This window comes from Leucopleurus acutus (genome assembly GCF_964270905.1).
Source record: "Leucopleurus acutus genome assembly, chromosome: 3".
Taxonomy (NCBI): Eukaryota; Metazoa; Chordata; class Mammalia; order Artiodactyla; family Delphinidae; genus Leucopleurus; species Leucopleurus acutus.
In genome coordinates this window covers 53,623,291-53,644,217 of record NC_139145.1, presented here as the reverse complement: position 1 = coordinate 53,644,217, position 20,927 = coordinate 53,623,291, and the positions used below count along the sequence as shown (strand labels likewise).

At 39.4% G+C, this 20,927-nt stretch overlaps 1 protein-coding gene across 1 annotated transcript in view; it reads right to left on the bottom strand.

The window, feature by feature from the left end:
* LARS1 (leucyl-tRNA synthetase 1) overlaps nucleotides 1–11,316 on the bottom strand; it is a 68,916-nt gene extending 57,600 nt beyond the window's left edge. Inside the window, exons 1-4 of the mRNA XM_082835981.1 lie at nucleotides 11,191–11,316; nucleotides 4,219–4,337; nucleotides 2,313–2,400; nucleotides 1,834–1,914 (exon numbers count right to left, since the gene is read on the bottom strand). Coding sequence (XP_082692107.1) covers nucleotides 1,834–1,914; nucleotides 2,313–2,400; nucleotides 4,219–4,337; nucleotides 11,191–11,196 — 294 coding nt within the window. The 5' untranslated portion in view covers nucleotides 11,197–11,316. The remainder of the gene's footprint in view (nucleotides 1–1,833; nucleotides 1,915–2,312; nucleotides 2,401–4,218; nucleotides 4,338–11,190) is intronic.
* Between the last annotated feature and the right edge of the window lie 9,611 nt (nucleotides 11,317–20,927).

Sequence of the window (20,927 nt, the reverse complement as noted above, 5' to 3'; positions counted from 1 at the left end):
TGCTCCATAACAAGAAAAGTCACTGCAATGAGAAGCCTGTGCACCGCAATGAAGAGCAGCCCCCGCTCGCCACTACTAGAGAAAGCTCGCACACAGCAATGAAGACCCAACACAGCCAAAAATAAATAAAAAAATAAATTTATTTATTTAAAAGAAAAACCTGACTCTGAAATTTAGGTAGATAGGACAGACATTAAGTTAGAATACAAACACTGAAAGATGAAGGGATTTATCCAAGGTTATAAAGCTAGTAAGCTGCAGAATTACAACATGAACCTGCACTTTCAACCCCAGCTCTTTTCAGCTGTACCATAAGTCCACTGTCACAAACAAAGATGACACCAAGTAGACAGTGTTAAAGTTATGAGAAAAATACAAATATAGAATTGTGAATTTCAAAAAAGGGAGGGGAGGGCCTCCCTGGTGGTGCAGTGGTTGGGAGTCCGCCTGCCGATGCAGGGGACGCAGGTTTGTGCCCTGGTCCGGGAAGATCCCACATGCCGCGGAGCGGCTAGGCCTGTGAGCCATGGCCGCTGAGCCTGCGCGTCCGGAGCCTGTGCTCCGCAACGGGAGAGGCCACAACAGTGAGAGGCCCGTGTACCGCAAAAAAAAAAAAAAAAAAAGGGAGGGGACACTTCTATGAAGAATTTCAGCTAACAAGAATGAGACAACTAGAAAGTCATCATTTTACAACCACAAATTCAATAACTGAAAGACAAAGATAATGAAAGGATGCTAAAACCACTGAGTTACTGGGTAACCAAATATTCAGAGGCTCTTAAGGTATCATCCCACAGATTAGTTTTTAATTAGAAAAGAGAAAAGTTACCTTTAGAATGAGGAAATCTGGCAGTTATTAATGTCACTAAAATGACACAAGTTGCCATTATATGACTTTTGATGTGATACAGTGGGAAGTTCCAACCTCATCAATGTAGTACTGGTGATAACCAAATGCAAAGTGTGATCCACAAAATAAAAAGGAAAAAACCACCAGAAAGGATACATCAATGCTCAATTTGGTGGAGTAGATAATGGGACTATGACAATGTAGAAGAATGCCCTTGTTCTCAACAGATACAAGCTGAAGTGTTTAGGGGTGACACGTCATGATGTCTGCCAACTTACTTTCAATGAATTCATACAAAAAGGGAGAAGAAAGTGTGCATGTATTGTATGTTGAGAGACAGAACTAGAGCAACTGTGGCAAATGTTAATACTTAGTAACTGTAAGTGAAGGGTACATGGGTGCTCACTGCATTATCATTTTACCTTTCCTATAGGTTGGACATTTTTCAAAATAAAAGACTGGAGAATAAAAAGAAATGAGATATGTTTCCCAAGTCCCAAGGATTTAGGGAATCCTTTCAACTGTAGTTTTCTTGCCCATCGTTTATTGAAAATTATTTTTATTATGAATTTATGACAAATTTAAGACACTTGCAAAAATGACCAAAATATGATAGAATTGTTTATTATTTTATGCCAACAGCCTATATATGCCATGAATGCACAAAACACTGCCCATTTTACTTGTTAGTAGTTATCATCTAATTCTAAAACAGAAATATGAATACATAAGGAATCAAAAGATATCAGCATTACTTAGAAATCACTTAGACCTTAATGTGTGCCCTTAAAGCACTTCTCCAAATGTTTTCTAAAAATTAATTTTCATGATAATAAATTCAGTTCACTTCAAAAAACACTCTAACGTAATACAGAAGTACATATTGGAAAATCCTATTTCAAGCTCTTGAATTGGAGGTTTAACTTAAGCTTAATTTGCTCTAAGCTAAAAAGAGTACAAAGCAATCCCAAAAGCAATCTTACCTTAACAGGCATTCCAGTACAGTGTAAACCAAAGGGAAATAGACAAGTTTTTCCTTTCAATCTCTGGTACCCTACTGCAAACTATAGAAAAAAAAATTCAATTTAAACTACAAACTTAAATGCTAGACGAATACAAAATTCTGACTTTTCACAAAGATCATGAGTTTTCCTCTTCACATCTTCCTTTAGAATACCAGTTAGACTTTATAGTCATTCCAAAGTTATCCTTTTTTTTCTGTCTTTTCACCAACCTAGAAATTACTTATGAACATGTATACATACCTAGACCCCTGCACACACACACATACAGCATGTGAAAATAGAAAAATTAAATTACTTTAACATAAAAACCATGCTTAAAATTAAGGAATTCTAAGTTCCCTTAACAGGAAATAAATTCTATAGATGCTACTTTCTTTAAAATAGTATTTATTAAAGACCCTCCCATCCCATTATATTAAACATAGAGGAAGCTTTACCTCACATTTGGATAAAGAAAATGTATGTCCCAAGTGAAGGCGCCCATTCATATATGGATATGGGAAGGTTACAAAGTACTTGTCCTTGCTGCAAAACAATCATGTAAAAAAGAAAGTACAAAAAAGAAAATGTTAAATTCCTTTTACAATTAAGGGTGGGGTCATGGGGACACTTACTATAAATAACTTGTTTAAATTTTAGTTATTTAACAGGCATTGAAAATTAAATTTATAAATCCAGAAATTAAAAGCTCTCTAAAATTGAAACTTGTTTTTGATTTAGAAAAACTAAGATATTTATAGGTGGCTATTAAAGAACTAAATATCCTTGTAGCAAATATTGGAGGTTTAACTTAAGCTAAAATACTGAGTTAAAAATGATATACTAAAAAAAAAATTAATAGGGAGACTGAATTAATTTACTGTTTTACTGATTAAATGAGATATGCTTTCATTAGATATATATAAAGCAATTCAAAGCCTCTCAGGTAAAATAAAACATCCTCAAAATTACACGATATGTGGTAAATTCCCTTAAAAAGCACCTTTTTAAAGCTGCTTAATGTATTATGTTATACTCCTTTTTTCTATGAATCAAGTGTATCTAACAGACATATGTAAGTTATAAACCACACCTGCGCTTCATAAGTGACCACCTGTAAACACACCATCCAACTTATGAACTCACTGAAGCTACCCGTGTGCTACTCCCCACCCTCCCACCAGACAGAACCATTATCTTGAAATTTACTTTTGTCATTCCTTTGTTTTTGAATAGTTTGCACATAAGTCTATGCCTTTAAACAATACATCATTTAGTTTCACTCGTGAGCTTTTTTCATTCAGTGTTATATTTCTAAGTTTCTTCAGTTCATTTTCTTTCACTGAGCAAAAGCACTTTCTAATTCACTTTTGATTACTTTAAATTACCTTAGATTTGACCAAAGTTCTAGAACCAAACAGAAACTTCAAATTATAGTTTAAAGTATAACACCAGAGACTTTGTAGTAGAGGAAATTCTTTTCCTCTCTTAAAAAAAAAAAAAATTCCATTAGAGTGTAGCTTAGTAGCAAGGATAGACTTTGGAATCAGAAAGTCCTGATAAGAAGTCCAAGCCCTGTCAATTCCTAGCAATGCAATCTTAAGCTGGTTACTTAACCTCTCTGTGTCTCAGTATACTCATCAATAAAACAAAAATTAAAATATTGGTAACCTTAAAGCGTTACTAAGAACATTAAATGAGAATATGCATGTTAAAAAATGGCCTATTTCCTATTGCCTTGGCATACTGAACAATACCTGTTCAATATTAGCTATTATTGCTATTGGTGTCAGTGCATTTCCTCAACTCTAAGAAGCACATTTTTCTACAGCCCAACGTATCTGAAATTGTGACGCATCTTATAATTGATGCATATATTTACTGTGGTACTGTGTTGTAGCAGTTACTTTGTTTTTCCCCAATATCATATCATTATCTATGGTCTGTCTTCTAATAAACAATTCTTAACATCAAGGCAATACAGATTTATAAAATAAGATCTTTAAATACAGAAATCCTTCAAAATTTATAATCTGTGCCTTTGGAGATAATTATCACTATAATATGAATCTCTGTAACAGAATGACTTGCTATTATCAGTCAGCAAAGATAAAACTTCAAAACATTTTCCTTTGTCTAACTATGAAAAGTATTAGTTTTTAAAAAAACCTTTACGTAGGAAAAAATCCTTTAAGATTCCATAGGAAAGAGGATGCTAATTTGAAATAGAGAAAGTGGACGTTACCTCCTTCAGCCTGTTTCAGACATTGTAAATACAATCTGCCTTATTCCTTCCACAGAGCAGTCTCTGCAGCCAATGGTTCTGGAAACACAAGGTGTAGAGTTTCACAAACTATTACTCACCTAGTCTGTTTCTCTAAATTAGATGCATTGACCTCAAACACTTTCTTGGCATCCCATTTTTGTTGGACTTCTTTCTCAATCTTCTTCAAGAAGTCCACTTTGGTTGTTCTTTTTCTTTCCTGTTGGACACAAAAGAGATAGAATAATACACTCTATATTTCAGCAGACTTGCTTTGAAAAAAAAATTTGGGTTCACACAGAACTGAGCTGTTTTTTTTTTTTTTTTTTTGTGGTACGCAGGCCTCTCACTGTTGTGGCCTCTCCCGTTGTGGAGCACAGGCTCCAGACACGCAGGCTCAGCGGCCATGGCTCACGGGCCCAGCCGCTCTGCGGCATGTGGGATCTTCCCGGACCGGGGCACGAACCCTGTGGCCTGCTTCGGCAGGCGGACTCCCAACCACTACGCCACCAGGGAAGCCCTGAGCTGTTTTTTGACAGATTAATTTTTCCATGGTTATCTTTAAATTTAAATGAGTAAGACTAAAAATTAGGGCTATCATGACCTGATAGGGTTATCCACTTCAGACGTCAAAGGGATGACTAAAGAATTACTTAAATACATAAAAAAAGCTGTGAAATACTTGTTTTTAATTAGATACTACAATATAACACCGTTGTCAAATGTTTCTATTTAGTTAAAATAGATGAATACTTAGAAAAGCATAGGATGGTGCAGTGCCTGCTTGCCCAGCTGCAATTATGCCCACCAAAGGAGGATGGTGAGGGCCTAATGGGTAGAGGCTGAGAGAGGATTAGTCATCTGCGTGTTCTTTTTTTCAAGGAAGCTGATGAAGAACTTCTCTCCAAAATGGTTAACAGGCTATTAATATGAAATTAAAATGAAACAGAACGGCAAACATGCCTCCAGCATATTGGATCTACCTGGCAACATTCCCATCATCCCTTATGCCACCCTTGGATGAAAATAAAAGGAAAAAACATACGTGATCACTCTAACTCTGAAAATGAAGAAGGATTAGAACTTCCCTCTCAGTATGTGACTCTGTGAAAAAGAATCAGCTACTAAAAGCACATGTGCTACAGCCGAGGTGGAACATGGGACTTATGTAACTGGCAACTGGGAAAGCTGGATACCAATGGACCATACACAATCTAATTCTGTTTTGAAAACTTAATATTAGTTTCTAGAATTTTATTTTCTTGTACAAAATTATCTGAACCGAAATTAGATTTTCTTCCCCTTCTTACACGCTAACATTTCCAGATTCTGCAGCATTTTCAAACGAGAAAATACCCTGGTTCTACTTATACTGAATACCTTTACAACCTACAGGGCAAGTGACCTTGCCAAGTCATGTCATGTCTCCCTCTGTCCTTCCACCCAACTATTTAAAACATGCTTTCTACTCATATCACAGATATACTGGATTTTTAGACAGCTATTTTTAAAAATGGTTACACAAATTTGAAGTACTATGCAAACAGGACTTCTGTGCAATTAAAAAAAACCCCTAAACTTACCACTATTTCTTCAATAACTATCTTAAATATACCTTGTGTATTATGTAATAAAAATAAGAGTACTAAAATTGGGTAAGATTCGGTACAAATCTACCATAGAGTTGTCAACTCTGTTTTACTATTTTCAGTTTTATATTTTTTTTCTTTCTTTCTTTCTTTTTTTTTTTTTTTTGGCCATGCTATAGGGCTTGTGGGATCTTAGTTCCCTGACCAGGGATTGAACTCCAGCCTTCCCCACTGAAATCGCAGAGTCCTAACCACTGGACCGCCAGGGAATTCCTTTAGTTTTCTTTATTTTAAATCACAGGATTTGATTAGTAAATCAAGTTTACTATTCTTTTTTATTTTTTTAAGCAAGTTTAAGATAGAAGAGGACAAGCAACAGAAAGATGAAATGTCAGCTTACAAGGGGAGGTGCAATGATGGATTAAAAGAACACTGCCACAAAGGCAGAGAGGAAATAAGAAAGAATTCCACATTTGAAAAGTCATGGACATAAGTTTCTCTAGTACCAAAGGAAAATAAAAATGACAAGTAAATTTTTTATTTCTATAAATCCTGACCAGATCGTAATTGCTGTGAGTAGAACTTATATCAAAACACAAATCTGATCAAGTCAATTCCTCTTCAGAGGTTCTCTACTGCTCTCTGGATAAAGTCCATACTCTTAAACCTGGCACTCAAGGCCCTTCTTATCTCATCTTTGCCAGGCCCCTCCCTCTTCCCTCTCACCACCACTCCAGGCCTATTAAGCCACCTGCACTTTCCCAAGTGTGCCAAGCTCCCTCTCTCCCCTCTGGGCCTTTGTTCAAGCTATTCTCCCCGCCCTCATACCCCACCAATCTCTTTGCCTGGCTACCTCATCCTTCAGGTCCCAGCTGATCACCTGCCTTGATTCCCCAAGAGTGTATCAGGTACCATTCTTAATATGTTCCTACCTACCAGTATTACCTCTATGATAGCACTAATCACGCAGTATCAGTATCAGTCTATCTTCCCCATAGGACTATAAGTTTGTCACAGTGGGGACTGTGCCTCATTTCTCATTATATCCTCAATGTCTAAGCTTGTAGCAGCTCTCAAATATGTGTTGAACATTTAAAGATTTAAAAAGAGAAATGAGTAACACTGCCAGCTTTTGCATACCATGGCCATAACAAAATAACCTAAGACTAAGAACTGGGTTGCATATTTGAGTCAAGTTGCTAAGCAATTTGGACTCTTTCCCAAGAATTTCCATAAAACTAAATGTGGCTGCATAAGGAATTTCCTTTTCCAAGAAAGAATAAGGCCCTCCATCTATTCACTCTTTTCCATTCCTGCTACCAACCAACTTCACTTAGACCCTCAGCTCCTTGGCCCCCTCTTACTGCAAAATCCTCTTTTTAACAAGTAACCTGTAAGTTATAAGTAAGTCTCTCTATTCCTATACATGCTGACCCCTGTTTTCAATTTTAACATGCAAGAACTACCATTTGAAAAAAAGCTATGGCAGAGACGACAGTTTGCCTATGCGATATCCATTCCCTCCCTTTCTTCCTCAGCAACAGACGCCCAACCTTACTTAGGGTAGTGCAGCAAAGGCAGTTAAGCATACTCTTCCATGGTTCCAGGAGAATTCACAGATTGGAGCTATGTGACTAGGTTCTGGCAAAGGAGTTTTGAGCAGAAGAAAGTAAGTCACTTCCACCTGGCCCTTAAAACAGCCTGTACAACTCCTAATAGCCAACTTAATCTGTAGGTGGAACAGGCACACTGCCTAGGGCCCACAATACTTCTAGGGGCTCAACAAAATATTTTAATATCTTTTAGAATCAGAAGAAAAAATTAAACTTTTGGATAGAAGAAAAATCTTTAATAGATAATATTAATATATCTGTCTTTATACAACACAGTTGTCAAAGATAATTTCTAATATATTTTTGTTTACAGAGGAAGCAGCCCACAAAGGCAAAATTATCTAAGGCCTCATGAAGCCTTGTTGTACCTCCTATCCTAGGGTCATGCGTCATATGAAATCCCACTGTATCATTAGTAAATTCCTCTTTCCTTTAACCAACTTGAGTTGGCTTCCACTGCATGCAACCAAATAATCTCTCATATTTACCCAACTGAGTTGTAAACTCCTGGCAGACAGCAACTTTTAGAACATTTATAGTCACCTCAGCACCACATCCAATGCTAATAGACACAGAAGTTACATGACAAATATTTTTTGCTTAAAAATGACATCAACCACCCATGAAAGCAACAGTCTTCACAAGTTACTTAGAACTATGTGTTTCTTTTCACTGTACTGAGCGTGCTAAATGCACAAAAGCTCTTCTTTGAGGTCTCTGCTTCTCAGAAAAACTTGTTCCTCAAAACTCAAAGGTCAATTGTAATGAAATCTGATATTGACCCCAGCATCAACTTGTTGTATAACTTTGAGCAAGTCACTTGATCAATCTGAGTCTCAATTTCTTCTCTGGTTGCTCAACTAATCAATTGGTTTGCTGTTTTGTCTCATTTTGTTTCATTTTGTTTTGTTTTGGGCCGCACTGCTTGGTTTGCGCAATATTAGTTCCCCGACCAGGGATCGAACCCATGCCCTCAGCAGTGAAAGCACAGAGTCCTAACCACTGGACGGCCAGGAAATTCCCATCAATTGATCATTTTAACTAGTTAAAAGGTTATTTAACAAGAGCAAAGTTCCTAAACTTTGGCCCTACTGACATTTGGGGCCAAATAATTCTTTGTTTTCAGGGGCTGTCATGGGCACCACAAGATGTTTAGGAACATCCCTGGCTTCTACCCACTAGCTGCCAGTAGCATACCCTCAGTTGTGATAATCCAGAGTCTCCAGACCACATGTTCTCTGGGGGACAAAAGCACCCCCAGTAACGAACCACTGAACTAGATAATAAACTTTTCCATATATTCATAGTATTCTGCAGTTCTTAAAACTTTTATGCACATTAACTTATTTGATCTTAACAACAACCCTAAGAGGTGGGCAACAATCGCCCTAAGAAGTCGGCAGACCAGCGATTACCATTTCAAAGATGATGAATCTGGGGCTTCCCTGGTGGCGCAGTGGTTGAGAGTCCGCCTGCCGATGCAGGGGACACGAGTTCGTGCCCCGGTCCGGGAAGATCCCACATGCCGCGGAGCAGCTAGGCCCGTGAGCCATGGCCGCTAAGCCTGCACGTCCGGAGCCTGTGCTCCGCAACGGGAGAGGCCACAACAGTGAGAGGCCCGCGTACCGCAAAACAAAACAAAACAAAGATGATGAATCTGAAGCTCAGAGATCATTATGCCAGCAAATGGTCAGGCTGGACAAAAACCCTCATCTTCTGACTTTTATTTCTGCTTTCTCTTAGTACTCTGGCCATATCCTAGCACCACTGGCTGTAGAACTTAGATAAGATCCTTAATCTCTTTAAGCCTCCATTTCTCTATCTATAAAATGAGAATAATAATTATATCTACCTTGTACTATTATTATGAGGATTAAGAGATAATACGCATGAAGGACTTAGCATAGTGCCGGCCCCATGGTAAATGCTCAATAATGCTAACCATTATCACAGAGAGACAACTAGACATCACGTGCTTTTTATCGGATGTCAAAATGGCATTGTGGTTATGTTTTAAGAGAATATCTCATTATATTTTAAAAACTTACTGAAATATGTATGGATGAAATGATACAGCGCCTTCAGTTTGTTTAAAATGAATCCTGACAGGTGGAGGAGGAGGTTCTGGGGAAGGTACGACTGAAACGAGATTGGCCCTGAACTGCCAATTATTGAAGTTGGGCGATGGGCACATGGAAGTACATAACACTATTATTTCTACTTTGTTCACTATTTAAATTTTACAAATGAAAAATTTTAAAACAAAAAATTTAAAGTTGACTATTATATTTATTACAACAAATCCCCAGGTCTAAGTCTGACATGTAACTAAAAGGTATTAAAACTGTCAAAACCGGGCTTCCCTGGTGGCGCAGTGGTTGAGAGTCCACCTGCCGATGCAGAGGACACGGGTTCGTGCCCCGGTCCGGGAAGATCCCACATGCCGTGGAGCGGCTGGGCCCGCGAGCCATAGCCACTGAGCCTGCGCGTCCGGAGCCTGTGCTCCTTAACGGGAAGAGGCCACAGCAGTGAGAGGTCCGCGTACCACAAAAAAAAAAAAAAAAAAAAGTTTAAAAAAAACCTCTATAAAATAAATATTCCTATGATATGAAGAAAATTACATTGCTTGCTCTTTACAAATACAATTATAATATAAAAACTAATTTTATATCCATGCTACTCCATGTTTATTATCTTATACTCTTTACTATTGGTAAGGTTTCTTCCAGAGTTAGAAAACTTTCATTACAGGAAGGTGCTTGCAAAAGAAATTTCCCCATAGTTTACAATTGCAAATAGTACAATAATTAAGAGAATGAGCTCCAGAATGGGACCAAATGAATTAAAATTCTACTTCTTAGTAGATCTGATCTCACCCCCTCTATTCTATACAGGAACTTCATTTTTCTCTATCTGTTTTCCCTTTCTACAGGACAATTTCCATAAGCATACAACCACTATATAATTTCTCGTGTCCTTAAAAAAAAACAAACAAAAAAAACCTCTTTTAACCTTCATCTATTACCCCATTCCTCTGCTCTCCTTTATAGAATTCTTCAGAAGAGTTGTTCATACTCATTATCTCCAGTCTCTCTCTTCCCATTCATTCTTGAACACACTCTTCAATCAGGACCTACGAGGCTTTATATGACCTACATCCACCCACCAATCAACCACCACCACCACTACCCCCCAACACACACACACACACACACGTCATCATCATCATCATCATCATCACCTCCCCCTGGATGACAGTCCTTTGCACATACAACCCTCCTTGTTTTTCACTCCACTCACACTGTTGGCTCTGCCCGGAAATCTTTTCCTCCGTATAGCTGCATGGCTTGCTCCCTTACCTTCTGCCACAATGCCACCTCAGCAAAGCCTTTCTTGATCTACTCCTTCCTGATCTGTTTTTTTTGTTTATAGCACCTACCGGCACCTGACACATTTTACCACATACTTTAGAATGTAGCGCACACACACGTAAACACCATGAATGCAGAAATGTTTGTCTACTTTACAAAGAGGCGCTCAAAAAATTTCTGTTGAAAGGAGAAATCAATGTCACATACTCCTCTTTCTCCAAATCAGTTTTTAGAAACTTTGGTGAAATAACACACGTGACATGAAGTAGTCTACAAAGTTAAAGATATCAGGGCCTCGCTCCTCAGCTAGCAAGAAAAGGCACATCCTCACAACAGCCAAGCCTTAAACGTGGGAGGCAAGGCCTCCCCATTCTTTAGAAAAGGATTTCTTCCCTTCAGGACAGTGGCTACCACATGGGGCCCCTAGACTCTGGCGAAAGCAGGTAACCAGCCGGGTTCCAAGGCCTGGCCTAGCGGACCCTCTTCCCGCCAAAACTCACCGCCATGGCGCCGCCCGTCCGACTGTGCAAACCCACGACGGTGACTTCGGTGATCCCCCTCAAAGGAGTGGTTACAACCTTTCCCCTCCCTCTCTGCGAGGCCAGGCCTACCACGACACTAAAGCACACACTTCGCACCTGATGAGGCAATCACGGGCTCACTAACTAAGTACCTCCGGGGGCATCTCATAGCCTGCTGGGAATCGTAGTTCCCAGACCACTGAACCCCACGTCCTAGAGGCATCTATTGACTACATTTCCCAGAGGAAAACAGGCTACGGAAGTGTACCCGATAAGCCACTCAGAGGGGACCCGGTAGTGACGTCATGAGCATGTTGAACTACAAAGCCCATGATGCAGTTCGGTGTCGCAGACTGCTGCGAGTGATCCCTGACTGACGTGGGGATAGCCCGCGTTCAACTTTTTCACCGTATGGAGCTGGTTTGGGTGTCTTGTCAGGATGCCAGGGTGCAAGGTGTATTCGTCCTCAGTGACTGAGGTGCTAATTATGCGTTGCCGTTGTGCACAGATATTTATCACTGTCGGTGGCATTCAGAAGTCCAGAATTTAGACATTTTGTAGCCATTTATTAACAATCTCCATTTTATTAAAGGAGAGGCTGGAAGCCTTCCACCTGGTCCCAGTGCCAAGCTCAGACTGTGTCATCCGTGTCACCAACCAAGACTGAACTGTCTGAAGTACTAGTCACTAGCCACATTGTGGCTATTTAAATTAATTAAAATTAAGTAAAGTTTAAATTTTATTTCTTCAATCGCATTAGCCACTTTTCATGTGCTGGAAAGTCCATGTGCCTAGTTGTTACTATATCTCTGGACAGTGCGGATATAGAACATTTCCATCATCAAACAAAGATGTATTGAAAAGTGCTGATCCAAGACTTTCACTTTCTGGTGGTCAGATTAGTTACTCTCACATGCATTCCTTTATTAATTCAATAAATAATCATTAAGGATCTACAAAGCACTTGGAGGGGTGGAGGTGTGCCCAGCCCAGAAGTGTGTCTTCCTAATGGAATAGTGGGAAAAAAATTTTTAATAAAAATTTTAACAAAAATAAATTTTGAATTATATATGTGTAATATATATTGTATTTACATTTTTCAACAATTAGTTTTGAAATATAAATTTAATGATGGCCTAACACAATGCCAGGCACGTGGTATGGGCTCAATAAAAATTTGTTGAATGAAAGGAAGTTAAGAATGAACCTTATAGAGAACCTACCAGTGGCTCTCCTGCCTCCAGGCTCTTACACGTACAAATACTCCACATCATTTTCCACACTCTCTACCTATAGCTACTAACCATTTAGACATCACTTCCTGACAGCCCAAGTCTGGGTTGAATGTCTGTTCCTAAATATTCTCTGAAGCACCCCCTTCCTGCCCTCCCTTGGGTAATTTATCTCACTGAATTTTAATTGCCTGTTGATTTATCACTAGAGTTAAGCTCTATGATAGCAGAGGCTGCCTAGCACAGTGTCTGGCACATAGTAGGTGCCTTATAAGTATTTATTGAATGAATGAGAGAATCCTCATCATCCACAGCTCTTATAACTAGGGTTAGGCTTTCCTGTTCCAATTCTGCCCTAACCAGTACTATTTGTCATCTTTGACTCATCAGCTTGCAATCCACATTGGTTATTGAAATTATTCATACAACCAATATCTATTAAATACCTCCTATGAACATGACATAGAGGTAAGGTATAGTAGGGAACAAGACAGACACTGCCCCTGCCCTCATGGAACTTACAGTCTAAAGTGCATGAGCCATTAAAGAAGAAAATAAACAAGTGATTGTGTGATGAAAAATTATGAAAATTATGAAAAACCTATCTCCATGTCTCCAAATGCATTCTTTTTAATTTTCCTATTTAAGTGACAAATATATTTTTCAAGGGTCACTTGGTTTTCATTCATTCGACAAAAATTTAATTCACTTATACTATATACAAGGCACTATCCTAGATGCTGGAAATACAACTCTTGAACAAGACAAGTGCAGTCACCTCCTTCTAGTGGAAGAGGCAAACACTGAAGCTATGGGAGCGATGGGAGGCCATGGAAGGGTTTTAAGTAAGGAAGGGACATGGTCCCATTTGTGTTTCATAGAGATCTTTCTGAAGAAGGGTTGAAAGGGAGCAAAACTGGAAGCAGAAGGCTGTTGCAGTTGTCCAGGTGAGAGGTGACAGTAGTTTAGACTTTAGTGGTGACAGTAAAGGTAGAGAAAGGTAAACAGAGTCAAGAGGTATTTAGAAAATGAAAGTTATTACAGCTTAGTAATATGGCTTTTTAATTGGGAATCACTGATTCTTTGCTATGCCATGTGGATTACCCCCGCTAGATAAATAAAATTAGAAAGGTAGCATAGTGGATATTAGCTCAGGCTCTGAATCAGACCAACTTCATCATTTACTACCTGAGTGACCTCAGGCAGTTCAATTAACCCCTGTAAAATAAAGGTAATAATAGTAAGTACCTCATAGAGGATTAAAGAAATAATATGTATTTAGGTATAAACCCTGTATATATATGCCCAGCATATAGTAAGCACTTTAAAATGTCAGATATTTTTATTACTATTTTAGGAAAATTGATCTATAAACACTAATCTGAATCTGATTAAAATAGAAAAAGCTTACCTGCACCGCATAATAATCTCTTTCCTAGCCTAACTGAGCTAGTTATCACTATATAATTGTGTGCTATGCCTTCACCAACTATCAGACCATATTGTGCTCATTCTTTAAAATGCCACAACAGAACTCACTTCTGCCTTATTTTATTTTGTTTTTCTTCCAAACCCACCCCACCGATCACTCTACTCAATTCAATTGAATCAGCATTTCTAAATTCAGATGCATAAAGCTATAACTAGCTTTGGCTTGTCTCTGAGTCTCTTTATATTTGTTTTTCATGCATATTTACCTAACCTCCCAACTTTTATACGACACAGTTCAAGGAAGGAATTGGGGGCATTTATTTTCATACTTGTTCCACAAACATGGCACTCAATAAATATAGTTGTCACTTCCCTATCCTATTAGACACCTTTTGTTTTTAAATGGGTTTTTTTTCCAACATTAGTGTTCTACCTTAACTTTTATGTTTCCTGAATGGTGAACAGTTTTTTTTTTTTTTATGAACTAGGCAATGAATATAAAGAGAAGGAGATCCTTCTAGGCTTTATGGACTTTAGCTGATCCCGGGGTTGCTCTATGTGCAGCCTCCGACAGTTACTGGGCAGCAGAGGAAGCGTGTGTGCAATGGCTGTGCTCACCGGCCTTGGAGTCAGATGCCGGGGTCTGACTTGAAGCTCTGTCCTGTGCTAGCTCTGCTCCTTCAACCTTGGGACTCTGGGTCCTCACATGTAAAATGTGTGTGATGACAGTACCTACTTCCTAGGCCTGCTGTGAAAATACAATGAGCTATACCAAGGAAGGTGATTAGCCCAATGTGTGGTTCATGGGCTAAATGCTCAAGAAAGATTAATCTAAAGAGAAAGAAAGAGAAGTGGTGAATACTGGAAGCCAGTTTGATCAGTGCTGTGGTCTGGTCTGAATGTTTGTGTCCTCACAAAATTCATATGTTGAAATCCTAATGCCCAAGGTGTTGGCATTAAGATTTGCGAGAAGCTTAGGTCAGGAGGATGAAGCCCTTTTGAAAGGGTTTAATGTTCTTATATAGGAGAACCCATAAGCTCCCCAACCCCTTGCACTTTGTGAGGATAGAAAGAGGAGTGTTCGACCTGGAATGGGCCCCTCACCCGGCCATGCTTGGCACCCTGATCCTCAGACTTTTAGCCTCCAGAACTATGAGAAATAAATTTCTGCTGTTTATAAGCCACCCAATCTGTGGTATTTTGTTATAGCAGCCCGAACAGACTAAGACAGTCATTTAATTAATGGGAATTCTAAATCTGATTGACATGAACTAGGAACAAGTAGCCATATTAATTAGAGAGACTTTTATATTTAGACAAATGTAACCAAATTAGAGAAGTTGCACTTCTCAAGTACCAAATTTTTGAGAAACTCCTGTTGCCTAGATTTCTCCTAAAGTGGTGATACTTGTAATTCTTGGGAATTAGAAATCACTCACTCATACCATGCCACTCCAGACTCAGGATCCACATGCTTCAGCCTGGTCTTGTCAACGTTGCACAGAGCATTGCCAGCCGTGTCATAGGGTCATATGGGAAATGTGACACTTGAGTTCCTAAATAACCTACCTATCTAAATTGTTACCAGCATTTCCATCACCATTGTGAAGTAGTCCAGGGGCTTCTTAAGAAACACAAGGAGGGAAGGAGAGGATGGACAGATGGATGGAAAAGAAGAAAAGGAGGAGAAAAAAAGAAATAGGTAAAGACAACCAATCACATATCATTGAGTTTCCAATTTCAGTAGCTATATTTTTTAAATTTCTTTTGTGCATTTACGACACTTAGGATTCCTATTTTTACAATAACAATGAAATCAGACTGGTCTAAACTATGTCTTTTCCCATTGTCTTTTCCTACTAAGAGATTTTACCTTCCACATCATCAAATTTCATTTCTCTGCTAGATCATACCAATCTACATTCATACATATCTTCTAACCTAATGCAAGCAAGCAGACAAACAAGCAAAAAAAAAAAAAACAGAATGAAATGCAAACACATCCTCCCTATCCCACCACACCTTTTGGTACCTTCATTGTTCTACTCCCCTTTACAGTAAAATTCTTCAAGAGGAGTGTCATACTATCTCTGATTCCTCTCTTCTCTTTCTCTCCTGAACTCTGACCAATCATGTGTTCACCTCCTCCATTTCATGGAATTGTCCAGGTCATCAATGACCTTCATGCTGCCAAATCCAATGGTCAATTCCATGTCCTCATCTTACTTGATGTAAGAACTACATTTGACACAGTTGAAAACTCCATCTTTCCTGAGGCACATTTCTTCTTTCTCTGTTCTCCTCCTGCCTAATTGGCCAAGTCTTCTCAGTTTACTCTACTGGATATTACTCCCCTTCCTTCTAAATAGGAGAATGCCCTAATGACCTTTCTATCTAGGTAGACTCACTTCCTAGGTGATCTTATTTAGGCCCATGGTTTCAACACACTTTACATGCTGATGAATCCCCAGTTTTTAACACAAGGCCCAATCTCTCTCATGAGCTCCAGACTCTCATATTCACCTGTCTACTTGGCATTCTACTTGGAGTTTTATATTAATTATCTATCATGCCTAAGAAATTACCCAGAACTTAGTGGCTTAAAACAATAATAGCCATTAATTATCACTCACAATTTCTGTGGGTCAGGAGTTTGGAAGCAGCTTGTCTGGGTAGTCCCGGCTTGGGGCTTTCATGAAATTGCAGTGAAATGCTGGCCCGGGCTGCAGTCATCTGAAGGTTTTACTCAGGCTGGAAGATCTGCTTCAAACATGGCTCACTCACAAGGCTAGAAAGTTAGTCCTGGCTGTTGGTAAGATGCCTCACTTCCTCTCAATGTGGGACTCTGCGAAGGATTGACTGAGTGCCTTTGGACATGATGACTGGCTTTCCCCAGAACAAGAGGTCCAAAATAGGAGCTACAATGCTTTTTATCCGAGTCTTGGAAGTCAATGACTGTCATTTCTAGTGTATTCTGTTGATCATACAGACAAGCCCTGATCCAATGTGGGAGCAAAGTATACCTGGGTGTGAAAACTACAAGGTAAGGAGCATTGGGGGCCATCTTGGAGGCTGGCTACCACTGTGTCCAATGTCTAAGACAATGTCTAATGTCTAATTCATGTCCCAAACTGAATTCGTGATCTACCAGCCATTCTCTAAATCTGCTCCTCCCTCATTTTCCCCATCTCAGGCCAAACACCTTGGTGTCATTCTTGATTCCTTTTTGTGTTTCATACCAACAATTAATCTGTCAGCAAAACTCATTGACTCTACTTTGAAAATATATCCAGAATCCAACTTCTTCTTACTATCTCTTTCAGTGCTGGTCTAGTCTAAACTACCATCATTTCTCGCTTGGATTATTGCTTCCTAACTGGATTCCCTACCTCCACTTTTGTCCCCTCCAGTCTGATAACCATGAGGCAGCCATAGTTATCATGTTTAAAAATAAAAAACTAAATCAGACAATTTTATTCCTCTGCTTAAAACCTTCAGTGTCTTCCAGTTTCACTCAGAATAAAAATTCAAAGTCCTTATCATGGCCAAGAAAGTACCCCATGATCCGGCTTCTTACTACTTCTCTAACCTCTTCTACCATCACTTTCCTCCTGGCTCACTCTGCTCCAGCCCTATTGCTTTCCTCCTTTCCTCAAACTTGCCAAATTAGTTCCTGCCTCAGCATCTTTGCACATCCCTGAAAAGCTCTTCTTCCTGATATCCATATGACTAACACCCTCCAGACCACTGCTCAGTCCTTCCCCATCACTCTCTCTCCCATCACGTTGCCTTATTTTTCTTTATAGAATGTATCCCCCCCAACATATGATATAGTTCTTTATTTGTCATCACTCTCCTCCTGCTAAAATAGATCTCCAAGAGAATGCCTATTTCATTCGCTGCTGTATCCCCAGGGCCTATAAGAGCGCTTTGCCTATGATAGGGTTGCAATCAATATTTCTTGAAAGAAAGAAAGGCTGAATGCAGGAATTGAAAGAGGTTAATCCATGCAGAATTCATTGGCCAGAGGGCCTGGCACACAAGGAGTATGAGTTATTATTATTTGATGTGTCCCAATCCCAAGGGGCTTATTCAATCCAAGGAAGAGAGGGCAGTTGTCTTCTAATATCAGAGGAATAACCAGAGGGAACTGGTGTCTTGTCAGTCTACTGTTGCTATTTCCTGCTTAAAAAAAAAAAAAGTCCCTACTGCAGTGGAGCTTTGCACATTCCTCCTGTTTGCTTTTCTAATCTGTAAGGATGGCAGACTGAGGTCCCTATGAAGATCTTTGAGAATGGGGCATGGACTATTTCTGGTACACACACATCCAGAGATGCCACTTTCAACCTTTTCTCCCTGTTGACACTGCTCTCTATGTGTGAAGCAACTTTCTTTTAAATTGAGATAATTGTAGAATCATAAGCAGTTGTAAGAAATAATGCAGACAGAACTTTTGCACACTTTTCTTAATTTCCCCCAATGGCGACATTTGCAAAATTCTAGTTTTATGATTTTGCAAATCATAATCAGAATATTGACATTGACATGTCAGACATGACAATCAGAATAGTGACATGTCCATATAAATGGAACCATACAATATGTAACCTTTGGGGATTGGCTTTTTTCCTCACTCAGCAAATTCATCCAAATTGTTGCATGTATCAATAGTTCCTTCCTTGTTGGAGGGAAGCATGGAATCGCATTCCATGGTATGCTGTGTCACACAGTTTAACCATTCACCTGTTTAAGGTCATCTGAGCTGATTCTTGTTTGGGGCTATTATAAATAAAGCTGCTCTAAACATTTGTGAACAGGTTTTTGTGTGTGAACATATGCTTCCATTTCTCTGGGATAAATGCCCAGGAGTGTAATTGTTGGGTCATATGGTAGTTGCATGTTTAGTTTTTAGAGAAAATACCGAAGTGTTTTTCAGAGTAGCTACCATTTTACATTACACCAGTGAAGTGTGAGTGATCCAGTTTCTCTGCCTCCTTATCAGCATTCAGCACTGTCAGGTTTTTTTGTTTTTTTTTCTTATGTTAGCCTTTTTTTTTTTTTTTTGGCTGTGTTGGGTCTTTGTTGCTGCGCGCGGGCTTTCTCTAGTTGTGGCAAGCAGGGGCTACTCTTCGTTGCGGTGAGCGGGCTTCTCATTGCAGTGGCTTCTCTTGTTGCGGAACACGGGCTCTAGACGCGCGGGCTTCAGTAGTTGTGGCATGCGGGCTCAGCAGTTGCGGTGCACAGGTTCCAGGGCATGCAGGCTCAGTGTGGCTCGCGGGCTCTAGAGCACAGGCTCAGTAGTTGTGGCACACGGGCTTAGTTGCTCCGTGGCATGTGGGATCTTCCTGGTCCAGGGCTCGAACCTGTGTCCCCTGCCTTAGCAGGCGGATTCTTAACCACTGCACCACCAGGGAAGTCCTAGCTATTCTTAGAGGTATTTAGTGTGAAGCAACTTTTTAAAAAATCCCTTTTAATGTAGTTCTCCTAGGAAAACAAACTGTCATTTCCATAACGAAGAGAGACTATTCCAATTGACTGACAGACTATTTGGCTGTCAACTCACCTTGACTTTGCATAACTAAGATTCAAGTGACTTTTACTGAAGTGACTTTTCTCTGAGCCAGGTGGGCTGCTCCAGGTGACCTAGACTCAGAAGAGACTGATATTTTGATGCATGTGTTGTTCAATTAGCTGATTATTTACAAACGTACAGACATGAGAGGGTCTGTTTGTAAGCATGAGCTTCCTAGTTTGAAATTCCACCAAAGCTTAATTTAACTGCATGTAAAGGAAGCAAATTGTGATTGTAAGGTTCACAGAGAAAATTCAGAAATGACCCTCAACTTCTCTTATTGTACATCTGGGACATTCTTAGCCACACGTTGGAGAATAAGGACCAAAAAACTCCCCATAATCCCTTCAAAAAAGTGGGCACAATACACTCTGATTTTGGAAAGCCTGTCTAATCCTGTCAACACTTGTGTGAAATCACACCATTGACAGTTCTTCCTGGTGGAGGCACAGTTACCCTCAAGCCAAGAAAGTGAACTTGGTTTGAATAAGGATGGTTTAGATGTGTTTTCTTCTTGTAGTGTTACTCACTCTTTTCAATGCCCCGTATTAATAATCTCTTTTGTCTTTGATAAACTGGCATCTCTTTTTTTCTCCTCATGTGAAAATAAATAAACTGAGAGAAAAGTCAGTATTTGTCAAGTATCCATTTTAATGTCCACCTTAATTAACTAAGGAAAGAACATTCATTTAAAATCAGTTTTACTCTGTATTATCCAAGAGCAGTGCCTAATAGATGATAATGGGCTCAATACATATTTGTTGAATGAAATTTGAATGAACCACATAGTTCATATGTCAGTGTTTGCAAGTGAGGTGATTAAGTGAAGGTTACAGGTATGGGCTTTGGAATCACTCATGGTCACGGCTGGGTTTTCTCACTCATTAGCTTCATGACTTTCTGGGATGCAATCTTCTTGTCTATGAATATTGCTTACTATACAGAGGTACTGTGAGCATGAGAGGCAGAAATACACTGAAATATTTAGCATAGGGCCAGTACAGGGTATGTACTCAACTTTGGGTTTGATTATCATTTCCAGTGCATGACTATTTTAGACCACCAGAACCTGAGCTCCCGAAAGGCAGTGAATGGATATAACTTTTTAAACTTTTGTCTCTGCCCCAGCCCAGAACACAGAATCTGGTACCTGGTAACCAGCACTAAGTATAGGTGTGTTGAACTAGTACATATGTGTACGCATTGCCTTCAGGGTAGCCCAATAACTGAATGACTGAAACCAGTGCCTCATTCATTCATGGACTTCAGATGAGTCAGTTCTGTGCATACAAAAAATAAAGTATATGGAAAATTCTGGGCCATGGCTACTGACCAAATCTGAACCAACTGTTTAGCAAATGGAGTGAGTCGGGCATGGGAGTGGGATTGCCTGTATTGTATCCCACTTCCACTTCTGGAAAAGCAACTCTTCTATAGATGCCACTTTCTCAAGACACAGTTTGGAGTTCAACATCTACATT